Genomic DNA, 18,295 nt, shown 5'->3' with positions numbered 1-18,295 from the left:
AACAGCAAAAGCTACACTCAAGCCATCATGGCCTCCATGTGTTGTTACACATCTAAAGGGGGTATGGTCCAGCACAGAGAATCCCACAAACACCTTAGCACTATGTAAAACACTGTGTGACACGTGTGCAATACATATTTACATGGGCCTGGCGATGGAAAATATTGAAGATGCTACCAATGGTTAAGTTAAGGGCAAAACTTGCTCCATGTTTCACTTGGTGGAATTTGTTGCAGGTTTTTAACACCAAAAGAGACAAAAGGATTCAGAATTAAGCATTAGAAAAGTGCTACAAAAGTACATAATGAATGAATACTTCAGAGGTCTAATCTGTCAAAGATTTCTTAACTTTGACAATACTGAAACTAATTCAGATTACAAGGAACCTCTGGAAGTTATGTGGTTCAACTCTGGCTCAAAGCTTAGCAAGCTCCTTAGCTCGACAACAGTGCTCAAAATTATACCCATTTGGGTTTTGAGTATCTAAGACGACAGCAATTGCACAGCCTCTCTGGGGAGCCTGCTCCCACGTTCCATCAACTTGTGACTTATTTTTGGTACTTATGATATCTAATTCAAATTTCCCTTGGTGCAAACTCAGCTCATTTTTCCTTCATCCTTTCACCATGCTCCTCAAGAAGAGCTTGTTTCTTTCTTCACTACAACCCCCAATTAGGGACCTGAAGACAGCAGAAGGATTTCTACAAACACTATCAAAACTCTCTTGTTTAGAACTACAACTAGGAAATTCCTCCCTATTGGCAGCTTTTTGAAGAACAGAAAAAAGTAACAGATTCTTATTAGAAAGCATTAGTGTACTGTGAAGTGGAAACAATGAAAAACAAAATCAAGAAAACACTCATCTTGTCAGTTCTTGGCAAAGACAGAAGCAGTATGCATGGTGATTACTGGCACAGTAAGTAACTGCTACTCGTTCTGAATCAGAAAGAACATTTCCTATTTAATATCTTGAGTCAGTATTTGTCTATTTACTTACTCAAGGATTTTCTGTGAGAGGAAAGCTGACTGAATCAAGATTGGAGGGGAAAGGCAACAGAGAGGCAGCAAATATGGAGTGCAACAGTGTGACACTCCACAACTTCAGAAAATGTTCTTACAAGATGATTTGCCTTTGTCAAATAGAGGGTACTGTCAATGGGCAATTGCTTACAGAAGATTTTATCTCCAGAGTCATGCAATACTGCCTTCGGAAGGAAAAGGGACAGACTCAAAGAGAGCAAAGCAAAAGCTCCTTTCATCTGCCTCCAGAAATTTAACCTGTCCAATTTACCAAAACACGTTTCAAAAGTGGGGATCATACATACACAATACAAATACACAAATAGGTCAGATGATGGTGAGCTTAAATAGCATGTGGGGAACTTAAAACAAGGGTGGGGGAGCTAACAGTGCAGAACTGACAGAGAAACTGTACTGCCCTACCTGCTGTTTGGTACTTAAAAGAATAAAACCAGCATTGCCCACAAGTATTACAAGAATCATACCATGCTTACCTGCGACCACATTCTGAATATTTACCAATGTTTTTTAATATTAAGGCAGCTGTTAATCGGATATGTTTAGTTATTGGTCCCTCTTTTTCATCCTACAAAAGTAAACAGGAAAGAAATATTAAAGGCTCTGTAGTAATAGCCAACAATTACTATCTAATGCTTTAAGTCAAACAATACTGACTGTGAAATCTCTGAAGACAAGGTTTCTTGATCCCCTCCTTAATGCCATTAGGGCAGCACTCGGATGATTCACAATGGCCTTCTGTGCTCTGGGGGTAGAGGCTGTACCTCCTGCAACTGGCTGCCTACATTAGTAAAGAAAGAATTAATAAAAATAAGCTTTGCACCACTTTCCAGAAAAAAACAACTCTGGAAATTTACTTTACAATTTTTAACCTATCTGAACAGAGACACAAAGATCCTTTGATACTTGGCATTGATATGTGATTTAACTTTGGTTTCCACAGAGATAAACCTTACTGCAAGGCCTTCAGAGTGAGTCATGGACTTTCTTTTATATGAAAAGAACCCACTTCCCTTGGCTAAGTACTGCTCATCACCCATGACATTTGTGATGGGAAAGTAATATATTGTACTAACGACACAGCCATTTTCAGAAGTATGCCTATTTAAAGGAACGTTTTATCAGACAGACTTTAACATGAACTGTGATAACAGCTATGCAAATGTCATCTAAGATTTGGCCAGAGAACGTACATAAAATACAGCTGTTCAAAAGTCCACACTTGACTATTAGACACTAAGACAATATAAAACACATTAACTGTGGTTAGTGAGGAGTAATATAAAGTAACATGATTTGAGTCATGATCTAAGACATAAAACACGTAACTGTTAAATCAGATTAAACATTTGTAAAGCCAATTATCAGTTACTGGAGCTTACAGATGGAGACTAATATAGCAGGGTACTTTGTAAACCTGGTATAAATAACAAACATAGGGGAAGCAAATTCTCCATTTTCAGTATTAACACTGACGTCAAAGCTCTAGCTCATGTAAAACTTTGAAACAATTCATACAATTCAGAGTTTAGAATGTATGAATTTGCCACTTAAGACTCATAATGAATGTTTTGCAGTATCAGTGGTGAAAAACATCACCATGCTTCACTCTATCAAACAGTACTACTATGAAGTCTTTCACTACCCTAGCAGAACCCAATTAGAAATGCCAGTGTTCACTTCCAAAAGTGGCATAAATGAAATGGAAATGTTTTGGTTTTTTAAATGAAACTTAGCCTGCAAATGAGTATTTTAAGAATTAAACTTTGAATTCTCTATTAAGACAGACATTCTTCATAATCTGGAACTCTAGCAACAAGGAAATGTACTTAAAAACTTAGAGAAAGGGTTCATACAAGTGGTTTTAAACCACAGAAGAGAAAACGAAGGAGCAGTAACAGGCAGACTCCACCCTAAAAACTTAGGTCATAATGACACTGTCATCTTCCCCCAGAATGAAGCTAAGAGCTCAAAAACCCTTATGAAGTAAAGGGAGAAAGGCAGGGACTGAATTAAGAAACTGTTAGGCAAGGATATGTGCTTACTGAGCAACAGTAAGGAAATTAACACCTTTGGTTTTCATTTCTGGAACATTTTTTTTCTGAATATTCAGAAGAATAAGGATTCATCAGTGAAGGCTGTTTCAAATGTCTCTCTTGAACAGCTATCATACTCTGTTTTACAAAGTTGAAGCACCATTGCTTTGATTCTACAATTACTGAAGAAGGGACAACTGCAATAAATTACAAACATATTAGAAGACTGTCTGGGGGGGATGGTCGGGAGGGGGACGTGGGGAAAAAAAGGCTGATAAAATGCTACTGATCCATCACATGGACTGAGAGTGCATAAGGGCAAGTATCCTTCTTAGAAAACAGCTAGATTTCTTGAATTTCTTGACATATTAGCAATTTAACTTCAAACTGTATCATTCATCTTGCAATTTAAAGTTATCTCCTGACCCACTCTCACGGTGCATGAACAATATTTTTGGTAGCTCATGCTACCACTTTTGCTTCAGTGGCAACAAGGAACAAAAAAACATAATTAATGTGAATTCAAATGCACAAATCTACAGTTATCACATAATTAATTGCTAGTGCTACCTGACCTTCTGGAATGTAATATTCAGCTCTCTCTGAAAACCAGAAGAGGAAGAGTTAAAATAGTACAACTCGAGAAGTAAAGAAATACAGAATTAAGGTATAGAACCAACCCTGTATTGCAGCTTAACTCTGCCTACCTGGTTCTAGCAAAACCCACGAGAGGTTTGGGGTTTTTTTTCAAGTATGTATGATGTTATGATGGACAGAAATGGTGATTAGGAGAATGGGCCCTTGTTTGTTACACCATGTTCCACAGATTTTACTTCCTGTGCCAGTAACGCTCCCCCTGGCTGCACTCTCTTGAGACAGGTGTAGTTTTACTAAGTAGTGAGGGGATTTAGTGGAGAAAATTGGCCCAATTAATGCCTGAAAGCTGCTGGCTTGCACATGTTTTATCTCAGCAGTTTTTTAAGTTGTTTCAGCTCCATACAAGAGTTTAGTGGCATGGACTATCAATGGCATGCTGATATATCCGACAAATCTCTAGGACTCAGCAAAAAGTAAATTAACCCAAAGCCTTTTACTGAAGACCTCAGACATGACCATGTAAGCCAACTTGAGGCAATCTGATAGAGTGAGCTCAGGGTTTCATCTGACAAGTCACTGATTTTGGAAAGTAAATCACCAAGCCTTGTCTCCCTCATGTAGCAAGATGTTTTTTTCAGCTGTGCTAACATAACTCTTAGGTAGCGCTGTTAAGATTATGTGGGTTACACAGCACACAAAATATTCCTGTTTGTTGATTACTTCTTTGCCAAAATAGGAGTAATGAAGACATGAGGGGGAAAAGTAATGGACAGGGATCTCTGTAATTTCATAAAACAGCTAAATATAATAATTGTCTTGAGTGCTGACAGAGAAAGATCTCATCCCTTCCTTTTGTTCCAGCCTACCTCCCGTGTTCAACTGAGTGTCAGGCAGGTATTCCCCTCACCTGGCAAACCTGCTTTTTTTGACTGATCAGGTTATTTTAAAAACAGAATTGATTTAGCATGCTATCAGGCAAAAACTAAAGCTAGTTCACTCTCTGACTGTAAGCACAGCACAGCCATGAGAAGGAAAAAGGGATGGCAGAGCATGCCAAAATATTCAACTTTGGGTAGTGAAAGGCTCTTGTTTCAACTTCTATTCAACAATCACATCCTTAGTATATTGTGATGTCGCACTCTCAATACTGCAGACAGTTAGTTATACATAGAAACTCCTACTTTTTGAATCTGACCTAATTAGGGAATTCTGCCTCAGTAGAAAGGATGAGTGTTTTTTCTAGTATGAGTTCTCCTGCCAATGTGAAGGAAGCCTGTGAGGACACAGAGCTACTGGATCTATTTATGTGATGGAACATTTTTGAAAAGGCAGAGCTGGGATTCACATCATCCAAGTTGATATCAGCCCTATGCTTCCCAATTACCAAGTATTTAAGAGTACATTACCATCAGTCTTCTTTTTGTGGTTTTCAGAGGTCTGAATGTTGTTCAGTGTAATGAAACAAGGCACCATAAAGCAATCTTATGTCTGTGTTGAGAAGTTTGTTTATACTTTAAGGAAGTATACTGCCTCCAGCAGCTTGGTAGCAATTTAACTACCCACAGAACAGACTGCAAAAATCTGCCTGGGACCATGCAATTATACCTTAGCTTCCAACAAAAATTCCAGTTAGTTACTAACAAAGACCTAGTCTTAATACACTTACAAGTAACTGAACCCTGAATAACTCCATTATTACCATAACCATCACCACAACCCCACAGCAATGGGGCTGCACTCTCCAATATTCATTCCAGATGTTTGAAATCATTTTGGAAAAGAGGAGAACCACCACAAGGTTGCAGCACAAAATTGGAAGGGTCAGAGGAGTCGGTATTGTATCTTATCTTACTTGCTTGTTTAAAGGAAGGTTTATTACAAGAATCCCTGGAACAAATCAGTCCAAACTTAGTCCACAAATCTGGAAGGAATACAGCAAGTTAAAAGCTGTATGAAAGGGGTGAACTGCACACAACAAATAATTTTCCAGTTGGATTACAAGGTCCTGTTATAATGTATGATACACTGTCCAGTTTGGAAAAAAACAGGAGCATATGCTGACAACAATGTTCATCAGAGAGGGCTGACCCATATACCTTTAAAGAGTTACCTTTTCTAAACAGTAACTGTGCAGAGTTTCACCTAATAAAACAAATTATAAATGCATACATTCTTCCAGTAATTTCTAATTCTCTTATTTTCTCTACCGCCAATGAGGATAAAGACTCTTACTTATTGGAAGGCTTCTGATTTCCTGCTTGTCCTTGTTCATCTTGCTTTAATCCCGCAAGCAAAGCATCTCTGGAACAGTGCTTATCCTGCTTGGGGGAAAAGAGAAACAGCGAGAAAGGTACATGAAAACTTACTTTAAAAAAGAGAGTAGCATTTTCATGGTAACACAAGAAAGAAAATCTGCACCTGTAAATGGGTAATGAAGGAAAACCTCTGCCGCTGGAAAGGTTCACATCCCTCCCATAAGCACTGCCCTGGGTAGACATCTTTTCCTCCATGTTCAGTTGCTGCATGATAGAAGACCTGTGATGGTGTCTGAAACCACCTACAAAAAGAAGAGGAGGAAAATGTAGGGTTTTTTTTTTCTGGGTAATGGTAAAGCACAAGCAGCACAAACACAATCCCACCCTGGTTAAACATTTTTGTTTTCTGGAATGAGAGATGAAGTGGTAAAGGAAAAATCATCACATTTTAAGGAGGAAAAACCCCCATACCTATGCATTACCAGTGAGCCACCAAGAAATGGCAGTGTGATTTTTGCCAAATCTGAAATGTCTCTGTTTTCCTACTTATAATTTACTGAAAAAACAATACATGGTTAATTCCAACAGTTCCACTTTCTGCAATACAAGCAAAATACAGTAATAAACTATAAACAGCTAAAGAAGTTGTGCTTCCTGCATTCCTTTTCCTTCCTTACTGGCAGCCATACTCAGGTGTTATTTGTATGCTTGTCAAAACTGACAGAAAAAGCACTCAGCCTAAAATGGGTGCTCTTCAGCACCTGAATTCCAAATATAGGGAAAATGGCCAGATACCACTTAGCTGAGGTACACAACAGTTGAAAAATGTCACTTATGAGGCACTTGTTAACAACTTCAATCTCAATTTTAAATTCACAGAATCACAGAGTAGTTTGGATTGGAAGGGACCTCTAAAGATCATCTAGTCCAACTTCTTTGAAATGATCAGGGACATTTTCAACTAGATCAGGTTGCTCAGAGCCCCGTCCAACCTGACCTTGAATGTCCCCAGGGGTGGGGCACCTACCACTTTCTCTGGGCAAACTGTTCCAGTGTTTCACCACATGAAAGTGACTTTCCAAACCCTCAAACTCATTTTGCCTGCTGACTACCCCAAAGTTCAGGACATCAGGTATTTCATCAAATTAAGCACCTCTGCATGTTTCTGTATGTTACATCCAGTGAAGCACCTGTGACATACCTTACAGCGAGTTCAGCCTGATAAGGGCTTTCTTCCATTTCGGAGTGGTAAAAAAGCTACAACTCACTGTGAATGCCACGTCAAAATATCAATGAATCAACAGTTTAAAGGTCTGTACTTTCAAATTGTCACATAGATAAAAGATGTAAAATTATAACTTACACCAGATGGTAATGGAGAATGACTGTATTTCAAAAATACAAAGTTAAAATAGTGAATGACTCAAAGCATTGGGGCTTTGTTAGTCTAGGTACACCTTAAAATGTATCTCAGGTGTTACAAATTACACTCCTCACTTTGAGAAAAAATGACCAAAATAAAGAAAAGACTTAGCTGCTCACAATTCATTTCAGTCCAGCTAACCCAGCTCATCAACACCCACTCAAGGCTTGGACATAAGAGATCTAGGAACCTAGCCACTGCCATTTGGGAAGTCATTACCACCAACTGTCTTTATGCACTTGCTGGACTGATGCCCTTGGCACAGCAGTCTGACTGAACAGGCACATGCACCCACCTTTGCCACTCTGGTTCATATGCTAGTATTTTAGTTTCACTTTACAAGAAAAGTATTTACATTAAGATGTTTCACTCTGAACTCACTGGGCTGAACACTGTCAAGAGGGAAACGACTTCCCATCAGAGACTTACAGCAAGCAGCCAAGGATGAAGCAACATCTTAAACCTACAGAAGTCATTTATGGACGTGTTCAAGCCAGAACTCACAGTATATGAACAGCAGATGCTTTGGTCCAGCCACCTCCTCCTACATCCTGCTACTCACTTCTATACTGTTCATTATGTAAATGTATCTGCAATTGATACATGGGTCCAGCACAAAGACTGCTATCTGAATCCCATAAAGATGTCAGCGAGATCATTTCACCCAGAGACAAGTCTCAGTTAAAAAATGAATCCCACTGCAATAATCACCTGTAATATAGCAATTGCCTTCTGTGCAGGCAATAAATACTACTCTCTCAAAAAGCAGTCATCTTTTCCATGCCATTCAGATCTTCCTGAAGGGAAGCTGAGAATGCGAAATACCTTCCTCTTGCTGTTTGTCCACACAGCCCACGGTACGAAATTAAATTAAAATGGTTTACATCTACATTGGCTCAAACATGAGAACTGATGTTTCAGAGGGCAGAGGGCTTTCCATAATAAAGGGGAAGTCAATACATAAGCCTAAGCTCAGCACAAACCTATTTATGAGTAATTCCTGGAATGGATGAAACAAATTTAATAGCGTAAGTGAAACCCAAAATGTAGCTTAAAACATTTTACTCAACATAGCAAGGCTTTAAGAAAAATAAAGCTATGTCAGCTATGTTGGTTCATTTACTGTGTAATATATTCAGTGTCTTTAGAATCACAGAGTCGTTTACATTGCAAAAGACTTTTAAGACGATCAAGTCCGACTCTTAAGGCAGCACTGCCAAGTCCACCACTAAACCTATACCTAAGTGCCACAACTACGCACCTTTGAAATAATTTGAGGGATAATGACTCAACCACTTCCCTGGACAACCTGTTCCAACGCTTCAGAACAGTTTTGGTGAAGAGATTTACTAACATTTGGCAAGAAGAAACAACTAAACATAATAATAAACAACCACCTTAAGCACTGAGGATATGGTCAGTTGAGTCTAGACTCTTGTTTCCCACTTAATTTCTCCATCATTCTGTTCATCTGCTGAACAGAACATTAAACTAATAGCTGACTTGACAGGTACTGGAGATTCAATAGTGTTTCTATTTATTTTTTAAATACAAAGCAATTCAAGAGCAGACATCTCCTGCCTACCTGTGAAACAAAATAGCAGCTTTTATAATAAGCTGAATACAATTAGTAGTACTTGCAGACAGCTGACTTCAAAGAAAAACACCTACTTTCTGTTACATCCTCAATGCAAAGCAGCATGCTGAATGACACCTTTTAAGAGTTTTACTTCCACTTCAGATACTAAACCTGAATAAATCTCTGAAAGGCCAATCATGACAACTATTTGCATAATTGGACCTGATCTGGTTATGGTCTTCAGACACTGCTAAATCGGTTGCATTTTATTTCAAAATGTTGGCACAATGTTCCAAAAAACAAAACAGCAGAACCTACACCCATGCCACTGAAATGTTGCAGCAGCCAATTTAGTAGGTAGGAAAAGAACATGCTATTTATTTGTGTTTCTTCTGATCCTCAGTAACATGTTTTTGAAGGCCTTCAAACTTGCTGGAATTATATTTTAAGCCAAAGAAAAAACTGATAGTGTAATGTAATCATAACTGTATTGTTCCTCCTCCTGCCCCAAAACTTGTCTGCATATACTCATGTCCTAGATCACATGTGACATCAGCTTATTCCAGTTAGGTGTCACCTCACAGAATCACAGAATTATTGAGGCTAGAACAGACCTCTGAGATCATCAAGTCCAACCTACGACCTAACACCACGCTGACCAGACCATGTCACTAAGTGCCACATCCAACCTTTCCTTAAACACCTCCAGGGCCAGCTACTCCACCACCTCCCTGGGCAGTCTGTTCCAGTGTCCAAACTCTACACAACTCATCCTATATCATTTTAGGCACAGAAGAAAGCCGGTGACTACTTATACTTTAAAATGGTAGTTCGTTATATCAGCTTCAGAGTTGGTGTAATTTGCCAAGGCTTCTGCTAAGAATCCACTTTGTTATAACCCACTCTTGTACCAAACAGAGGCGCTTAAGCATCTATTGTGCAGCCAGCAGAGTATGGCCTTAGCAAAAAAAGTTAAATTTAAGTAAAGCCTTGCATGTATTTTTTACATAGACAGTTGCCACCCACCAGGGAAACAAAAATCACCGTTCAGGTGAAAACAGGACAGTGATTTAAAAAGTGCCAGATCTCTACAGTACCAGTCAGAGTCTTATCTACAAACCTCTATGTCTTGCACTGACTTATTGACCTCTGAATTATTCGTAAGGAACACGAGAAACAGAAATCACAGCTTGAGGGGTCTACAGATTAACTGTCCTTCAGTATTCCCCTACCTCTGTTCAAACTCTTGATTTTCAACATGGGTTTCAAACAGTCAGACCTCTCCATCATTTAATCCCCCCTTTCTGAATGTCTACATGCCAGCTTTATGCCCAGTCAGCTTGTCTTTATGCTCCCTTTGTCTTGTCCTACATCGATGAAGTGTCTCACTCTTTCTGTTGTCTATCCTGTAGGTCACAATTTTTCTCACCATTTTCAAAGCTACATTTGCTTCACTGGTCTGTACCCTTCACTGAAAACTGAGTATATTCACAAACTTATGTTACTTTAAAAACCAGTGTCAAGTTATGCATAATGATAACAATAGTAGTGTATGTTGTAAGCCTACATTCAGAAGGCTGCTAGCTCACTCTTCTCTCTTTTTAAGGATACAACCAATCAAAAAAGTCTAATCATTGCTGTCTAGTCTAAAGTTCCTTTTTGTTTCCTTTTCATGACAATGGAGTCCTTTGGCACACAAATGGTATCATAATTACTAAAATTAGTCATAATCTAAGTAAGACTATGACATAAAACTGCAACACTGTTCTTGCAAACCTGGAAATGCATGAAAGATTAAAAGCTGGAAACGCAAGAAAATGCCAGGACGTGATTTTTAACTGAAGTACACAACTACTTTTCTATTTGCAAAACAGACAGCAAACTTCAGAGCTAGGAATTTTGTTTCTTTTTAACTTAACTACATAGCAATGTTTTATTTATTACTGAAGAATCAATGCACTACAAGACAGCCACCTAACACTCATTGAAGTATAATTGAGAGCAGTTAAATGTATAGTACTCCCCCATCTCAGCTTCATCAACACTTTTTCTTAGCCTACTGAAAAAGTATAAGGTAACTTAAGGAAATAGAATGGATAGAACTTGTAGAATCACCTTCTATATACAACCATCTGTTACATACTAGTAAAAGGTAATTAAATAAAGAAGCCATTTACTTTTTACAAGATTGCCACAGACACATGAAGTTCTGTCCAGGTTTTTTCATTTGCTCTGCATGCTGACTTGCTGCAGTGTACGAAGGTGGCTGCAAATTGATCTGCTGGCCCTGTACTTGAACTGTTGGTATTGACGTTGCAGGTGTGCTCTGTGGAAAAAGTGAAAACACAGTTTTAAACAGGGTTTATTTCAAGACTCAACTTACAGTTTACAGTTTGTTCAAAGATCTCTTGTTTCACATTTTAATCCACCACAAGTTTTCAGCTTTTAATGCTTTGAACTCTGAATAATCATTAAGTGACACAGTAATGAGGGACATAAACCTTCTACACCATAGCGTTCACGCAGAATTTTCTAATATTCACATTACTACACCTTATGCCCAAATTCCAAATACAGACTTAGAGACGCCAAAGGAATTTCTTTAGGGCACTACTGGAGCACAGGTTGGCATTATGGAAAGACTTTATTCATTCTTTAAAGAAAGAAAAAACACATGCAAACTGAAAGGGGTTGCAGTATCAGCATAGGGGGTAGTTGCTTTCCTATGTAAATGGAGGTGAAAATATTGCTAAAGGAAGTGAAATGAGCACCGATACATCTGTAACTGCTTTATGTTCTTTGATGAAATGGCTTTATGTGCTGCATCTCTGGAACTCTTGAACTGCCTCATTAGTACTCATCAGTCAGTGTTACAGAGTGCATAAAAAAAGGTGAACTGAACAATGCTGAAGTAACATTAATCAAAGAGCAGTTGACTAAAACTATGACATACTCTCTTCTCTATAAAACTTGGCAAATGATACAGTTCTTCAAGCTCTTGCAAGACCAGCCAGCACATGTACCTTCATACAGAACACCATATGCCCACAATGTCTAAACATGTCATACAAATTATATACATCCAAATATAAACATTACAGAAAGGAAAAATACATTCCTCTTGTTCCCCTGCAGTATTACAGGATGCTTATTTTAATGGTGAATAAAAATTACCCTAGAAGTGGGCTTAAAAAAATTTAATACAAACAAAGCCAAAATACATCAATTTTATTTATTTTTCTGAATAATAGATATTGAATGCTAGACTTCCCATTTAAGAATACTATTTACATCTGCACAATATTGCTCTTCCCCCATCCCCTGCCCTGGGAAAGATCTGGCCAGCAAGACATTTATAAAGATAATGACAAAAAAAAAAAATTAAGCTTTTGAATGTGATGTATGATTGAAGACCTAACATCCTTACCCCTCCTACTGTTAGTAAAGGAAGACAATGGTCTTTTAAAGAGACCAAGCAAAACTAATTTCAAGTCTATGTTTAAGAATACTCTAAAAGAAGCACTTTCAAATGGTACATACAATATTCTGTTTACAACTTTACAGCTCTGTTACTGAATAGCTTTAGACTTGAACTGTAAAGACACAATTAAGGGCAACTTCTAGCATTTCATTTGCTTATCAGTCTTACATTTTCTTCCTGCTGCTCTCTATTGGCATTATGGACAGTAGTCACAAGGTAACGAGTTATTAACCACCACAGCTAATAACATGACCAAAAGGACAGCAAAGATGACTCAAAACCAAAACACTTCCCACATCCAAGCATAAATCCTGGTAAAAATAACAAAACCTCCTGAACACAACTACTGCATGACGGCTGTGATCTACATGTGTGAAAAGCTGCAAGAAAGGACTTGATCCCATTAGACATAACTACAAATTAGGTTGAACTCAGCAATGATTTTCATCTAAAGACTCCTTAAGATATTTTACAGACCGTGTAATGAATCTTCACAATATACCTTTAACAAAAAGGAAACACAAGTGAAGCCTTTTAAGATCAACATCTCCTTAACAAGGCATTTCTAAAGTGAAGCTGAAAGCAAAATCGTCACGTGTCAGCAGTACAGCTTGTCTTGCAGTCTTCACTTGGCATCCTGGTATCGATATATTACCATGACTTTTATGGTGACTTTTTAATCCTTACAGGCCTTCTGTTTCATTTAATGTGCTGAAGAGAGATCTTACTGAATGAATTCAGTATTTCATTTAATTCTCACCATTCAATCTGTGATTCATGTATTATTTACTACGTTCAAAGCAAACCCTGCAATTAATTCACAATTATAAATTTTCTCAAGGGCTTTCCTGAAAAGCTCTTCTAGTGGTATTCAAAGGTTTTAAACAAGAAGATATGAGATATGCAATACAAAAATGTTACACACTGAAAAAGCAAAGAAAAGGAAATTAATTTGCAGGACAAAAAGTTAAAATTCAGTTTCCCCTCCAATTTCTTTCAAACTTTTTTTTTCACTATGAAAAAAAAAAAAACAAACTGATAAATTGTTTTTTTTTAAAATGTAATTGTTTTACATCTCAACAGAGAAGAAAAGTTACATTCATTTTCATAGATTTTAATTTAGAAACCTAAGTTGCATGTTTGAACATCTCAAAGCTTTCCTCTGCTCAAGAGAACAGAAATCCGGTTATATTTTTCTTGCTTTCTTTCCCCCCACCCCCCTCTAATGTATCAATTCAGCAATATGTGACACACAGGATCACTACAACTAGGTATACTCTTTGTTTTCCAGCAATTAGACTGATTTTTTCCAGAAATGTACCTAGAAATACTTGCTCTGTCCCACCTAGTTTACAGTACTGACATGCAATGATTATGCAAACTCATTTCTTTTATTTTTCCTAATAAAGTCTTTCTGGGAGAATTAAAGTTGAAAAAATATTCCCTTTGGTATCAAGGTTTTACCAAATTTCCTCCTTTAGCAAAATCATGTAGTGATTCCAGGTTCTTTGAGAACACCCAGTACTGTAGTACACTTAAAAGCACTTCATGGCATCTTTTCATAAAAAAGAGTTTAGACTTCTCCATGATATGATTTGCAACTGCCACCACTTAGCACTTTTGCAAATCAGATCCCACTGGATCTCAAGACTGAAAGGTAGCTATCAGCATTACCTATGTCAGTATGGATTGCACTGAAATCTTAAAACTACATAAATACAATCCCGTAATGCCTGTACAGTCTACAGAACAGCCACTACAGGCCACTTTTAATAAACAGAAGATTTAATGTGTCTAGACTAAGTGACTTTAAATTGTGGGAGGGGGAAGGAAATCCTGTATAGTCATGAAAACTAAAAGTAAAGCTAGGAGTTCTCTGCTAACAAGAATGGATTGTTTACGAAAGACACAGATTAATGTTTGTGCACAAGAAGTCCTCCAGTTGGTCACATCAGACTCCTATGTTATAGGAGTAAGAAATCCTATGGCTTGGGGCCAGAAACAGCCTCCACCTCCTTTTCATAGAATGAGTGGTACCATTTCCTTTATGTACTGAAACATACAACTATTTTAGCATTATACCTGCCCATTTCATTTAAAAGGCCTCCTGCACCATCAGCAAGATAACACAACATATCCTAGTGTGATGGGGGTCCTGCTGACATACAGAGCTATGTGCAGTTTAAAAGCACTAGGCTTCATTTTCTTCTCCCACCATTAGTATGTGCACAGCCATAGTAAATGCAATTCAACATAAACAGTTAATTATTAACTATTTTTTTTTCACTTATTACAGTATTTACAGTTTGGCATTACAACATTTTATGTTTAGCTTCTTCACAATAATGAACACAGACAACCTGTAAGTTGAAAATTAATACAGAAGGATTTCAGTGTAAGGAAGGAGTCAGGTGGATGGTTAAACTACTGAAGTTTAAGACCCCCTTCAATACTCCGCTTCACAGTGAAGACCAATAAATGCACAGAGATCCCATAATTCTGCATTCCAGCTGAGAAACAAGTTTGCTCTCTAAGAGCATATTACACCTCCGTCTGCTTTCTGGTGCATGGTTAATTCTCAGCTTCCCAACCAACAGAGAGCAGGAGCAAATAGTTAAGGCAATGATCACATAGATTTTGCCCTCTGAACTTCCACGCAAGTTTCTAGTGGGTGACCTTAAGAGAAATGGGAGTGTATTGTTTATGAGGGGATGCCAGTGATGAGCAGGGAAGTGATTAATTTAAAAGACAGATAAGGCAACTTAAATCAGATTTGCTCACTTCGAGGAACTCGGCATGGTATCAAAGCATTCCTTCAAAGCATACACCAATTGGGGCAAACCAACATGGTTATGTTCAACAGATGTTTTGGAGGCGTTTGAAGAGGAGCAAGAAAAAGTGGGAAAGGAAGCATACAAGTGTACAGCTGTTCATTTCTGCTTCTTCCACCAGGCCAGCACAATGGCTCAGGAAAGAAGTAATCCAGTAACAAGGAACACCAAAACAAAAGGAAGCCAAGAAAGTAAAGCACCACTTTTGCCTCCTCTCAGACTACATTTCATGAGCTTACAAAATACAGATGGAGATACAAAAAACCCACAAAAAATTACAAGACTGTATCATGTGTTCCTCTTCTGATGTAACTCATAGACCAAGAGCCCTTTTAACCAATAAATATTTGAAGGCAATTTTATGTACTTATTTTTCAATATATGCTGAGGCATATAATTAATCCTGAATAATCACAGGTTATATGCAGATGATACCTCTGCTGCAGGTAGCACCACACAGGCTGTCCCATTAACAGCAAGTATACAATTTTAATTATTTTAGTAGGCCACTTAAACCAATGTTTTTTCCCCAAAGTATATAGGACCAGCCCATTTCAAACTACTGTTCATCAATTAAATACATCTTCTCTTAACTTTTACAGGATTATTTCACTCTTTTTCTTGTTTTCCTTAGCTTTCATGTTTCTGGTCCCTTCCTCCCCTATCCGTTTGCCCTGCCTTATCTTCAGTTCAAGCATCTTCCCTTTCTTCCCTTTGCAGTTCATGACAACTGATCTGCTCTAGCAGTATGAGCGCTCCTCTTTTCCCTCTGCATCATCTCCATCTACATCTTCTTTACCAGCCTTCTTGTTAGGCTTTAATTCTATTACAAATCTTCTATCCCCTTCTTACTTCTCTGAAATACAAACTCCAGTTTAATCCAAATTTTTAATATGCCAAACAAACAGAAAAATCACACACTTAACAGCTTCAGCAGCTATGTAATGTTGTCATAGACAACAGTTAGCAGAAAGAATTATGTTCTCCTCTTTCTTCTGCAAGACAGCCAGTATGTATTAGGTACTGCAGAAAGGATAAAACATTGCAGATGCTCAAGTGAAAGAAGTGTCCCTTAGCCACTGCCTTTCAAAAAGTCAGGAACAACAAAGCTGCTTATCATAAAAGGAAGACTCAAAATAGGAGGGAAAAGGTAGTAGATTATATGAGATCTAACCTCAGAAGAACTCATCAGTGAAACTCACACTGAGTTCATGAGAGTTTTGTAACATCTCAGTATTTTTTTTGATGCATTAAAGGTAAAAGCAGATTCAGTATTGAAAATACTTAATATCTGCTTTTCCAGAAAAAAATAATAGTGGCTATTACAGCTGCTCAACAGATCTGGGGGGGGGGAAACAAAAAAAGAGGTTTATTGTCCAACACATAAATTTTAAAGGAGTCAAAAATCCTTAAAGGTCTTAAGCCAAACTATGATGTTCACTATATCTGAACAGAGCACTACAAAATGCGTTCTATTATAAATGAGTGCTTAGCATATCATGATAGACATAATTCATAAATAGCCATATGTAATAGTTAAGGCAATTAGCTGACAAATTAGATTGTTCACCATGATCAAAACTAAATTAACTTTTCTCCCACATTCATGTAATTTTGAAAAAAGGAAAGGCATTCTGCAGATAGAAAAATGAGCTAACTTCCAGGGGAGCAGCCATTAAGCTAAGTTATTTTGATGTGCAAACTTGAACTGAATGGCAGACAGATGGCATAATTTCTGTTTGTACAGGTAATAGAAAATGAAGGAATTATTAATAATAGTGATAGAGTGAAAAAGAAATAATCAGCACAGAAAATATTTTTCTCTCCCCCCACCCCTCCATTATCATGCTACATGTTATCAAATACAAATGAAACAGTTAGCTGTATTACTGCCCTTCTCTCAAAAAATCTGCAAGTCTGGTAGCTGCTTGAGACACTACTGAAAATTCTTGTCATCTGCATGTCCAGAGAACAATCAACCACAGACAGTATTTATTCCACAGACATAGCCTACCATTTTCTACTTCAGCCAAATCCTTAGCAAAATTGTAACAGAAAGCTCAAACTGTGTAATGGCTAAAGATGCTCATTGTAAAAACCGAGGGATAGCCAATACATCCACACTACAGAAAAATGCAGTGCATTGTCCCTATGCTGCCAATAAGCACTTTTCATTTTGGTCAAACAATTTTTAGTATGAACAAAAAATAAATACTATTTCAGAAAATACAGATCTCTGATAAAACCTACATGAAAATTTATGAGTGAGCTCAAAGCCATTTTAACATCATAAGTGTGTGGCATGGCAGTTAAAAAAGAACAAAAAAGGAAAGAAAACCTATTAACTGTTGGTCCTGATTTCTGACCAGATAAAGGAAGAGAGCTTTCAACAGAGACCTAACGTGCCACAGAAAAAGAAGTAGCACTAGCCATCACTTGTTGAATTTTGAGTTCTAGCTGAAAGCCTATAAAGTCTATACTTCATCAAAACCTCAAATAAACAAACAAACAAAGATGACCTGTTTTACCTCAAGGTCAAAATGCACTAACCTACACTCAAGACTTCATTTCCTCTTGCTGTTCTATCTGAACTCTGTGACTACCAGTCCCTACCATTCTCATTTATGGTTTTTTCTCTCTCCTATTCAGGTTAGGAACGTTTTTTGGAGAGGAATTTTCTGCCCATGTACAAAACTAAATTGTAGCGACTGGAATTATCACAAACACAATTATATTCACTTATTAATACTCATACAAATGATGGTGATACCTCTTTTCTAGAAAATTGTTAGGGAGCAACCACTTTAATACACTTTAAAAAAAAAAAAAAAAAAAAAGGGAAAAAAGTTGGTGAATGTAAAAACCATCTCTCTCCAAAGTTTGTCTAACAGAAAAAAAAAACCCTGAACAATGGCGGTGGGTTTTTTTTAACTTGAGAAAATAAACATTACAGATATTTTGTGATAAACAAATGTAAGTATTTCAACAAATTTGTAAACCAATCTTTTCTGCTGACTATAGTGAACCCCTGAAGCAAGCCTTTGAAGATCACCTT

The 18,295-nt window shown here is 37.5% G+C and overlaps 1 protein-coding gene across 1 annotated transcript in view; it reads right to left on the bottom strand.

Moving 5' to 3' along the window:
• The window catches only part of ARID2 (AT-rich interaction domain 2), a 98,468-nt gene that overhangs the window by 1,173 nt on the left and 79,000 nt on the right, over positions 1-18,295 (bottom strand). Inside the window, exons 16-20 of the mRNA XM_054178410.1 lie at positions 11,106-11,254; positions 6,090-6,228; positions 5,904-5,989; positions 1,696-1,819; positions 1,515-1,606 (exon numbers count right to left, since the gene is read on the bottom strand). Coding sequence (XP_054034385.1) covers positions 1,515-1,606; positions 1,696-1,819; positions 5,904-5,989; positions 6,090-6,228; positions 11,106-11,254 — 590 coding nt within the window. The remainder of the gene's footprint in view (positions 1-1,514; positions 1,607-1,695; positions 1,820-5,903; positions 5,990-6,089; positions 6,229-11,105; positions 11,255-18,295) is intronic.

Source organism: Dryobates pubescens, chromosome Z (assembly GCF_014839835.1).
Source record: "Dryobates pubescens isolate bDryPub1 chromosome Z, bDryPub1.pri, whole genome shotgun sequence".
Classification (NCBI taxonomy): Eukaryota; Metazoa; Chordata; class Aves; order Piciformes; family Picidae; genus Dryobates; species Dryobates pubescens.
Note: the sequence above shows the minus strand (reverse complement) of the source record. Positions and strands in the feature narration are given on the sequence as shown.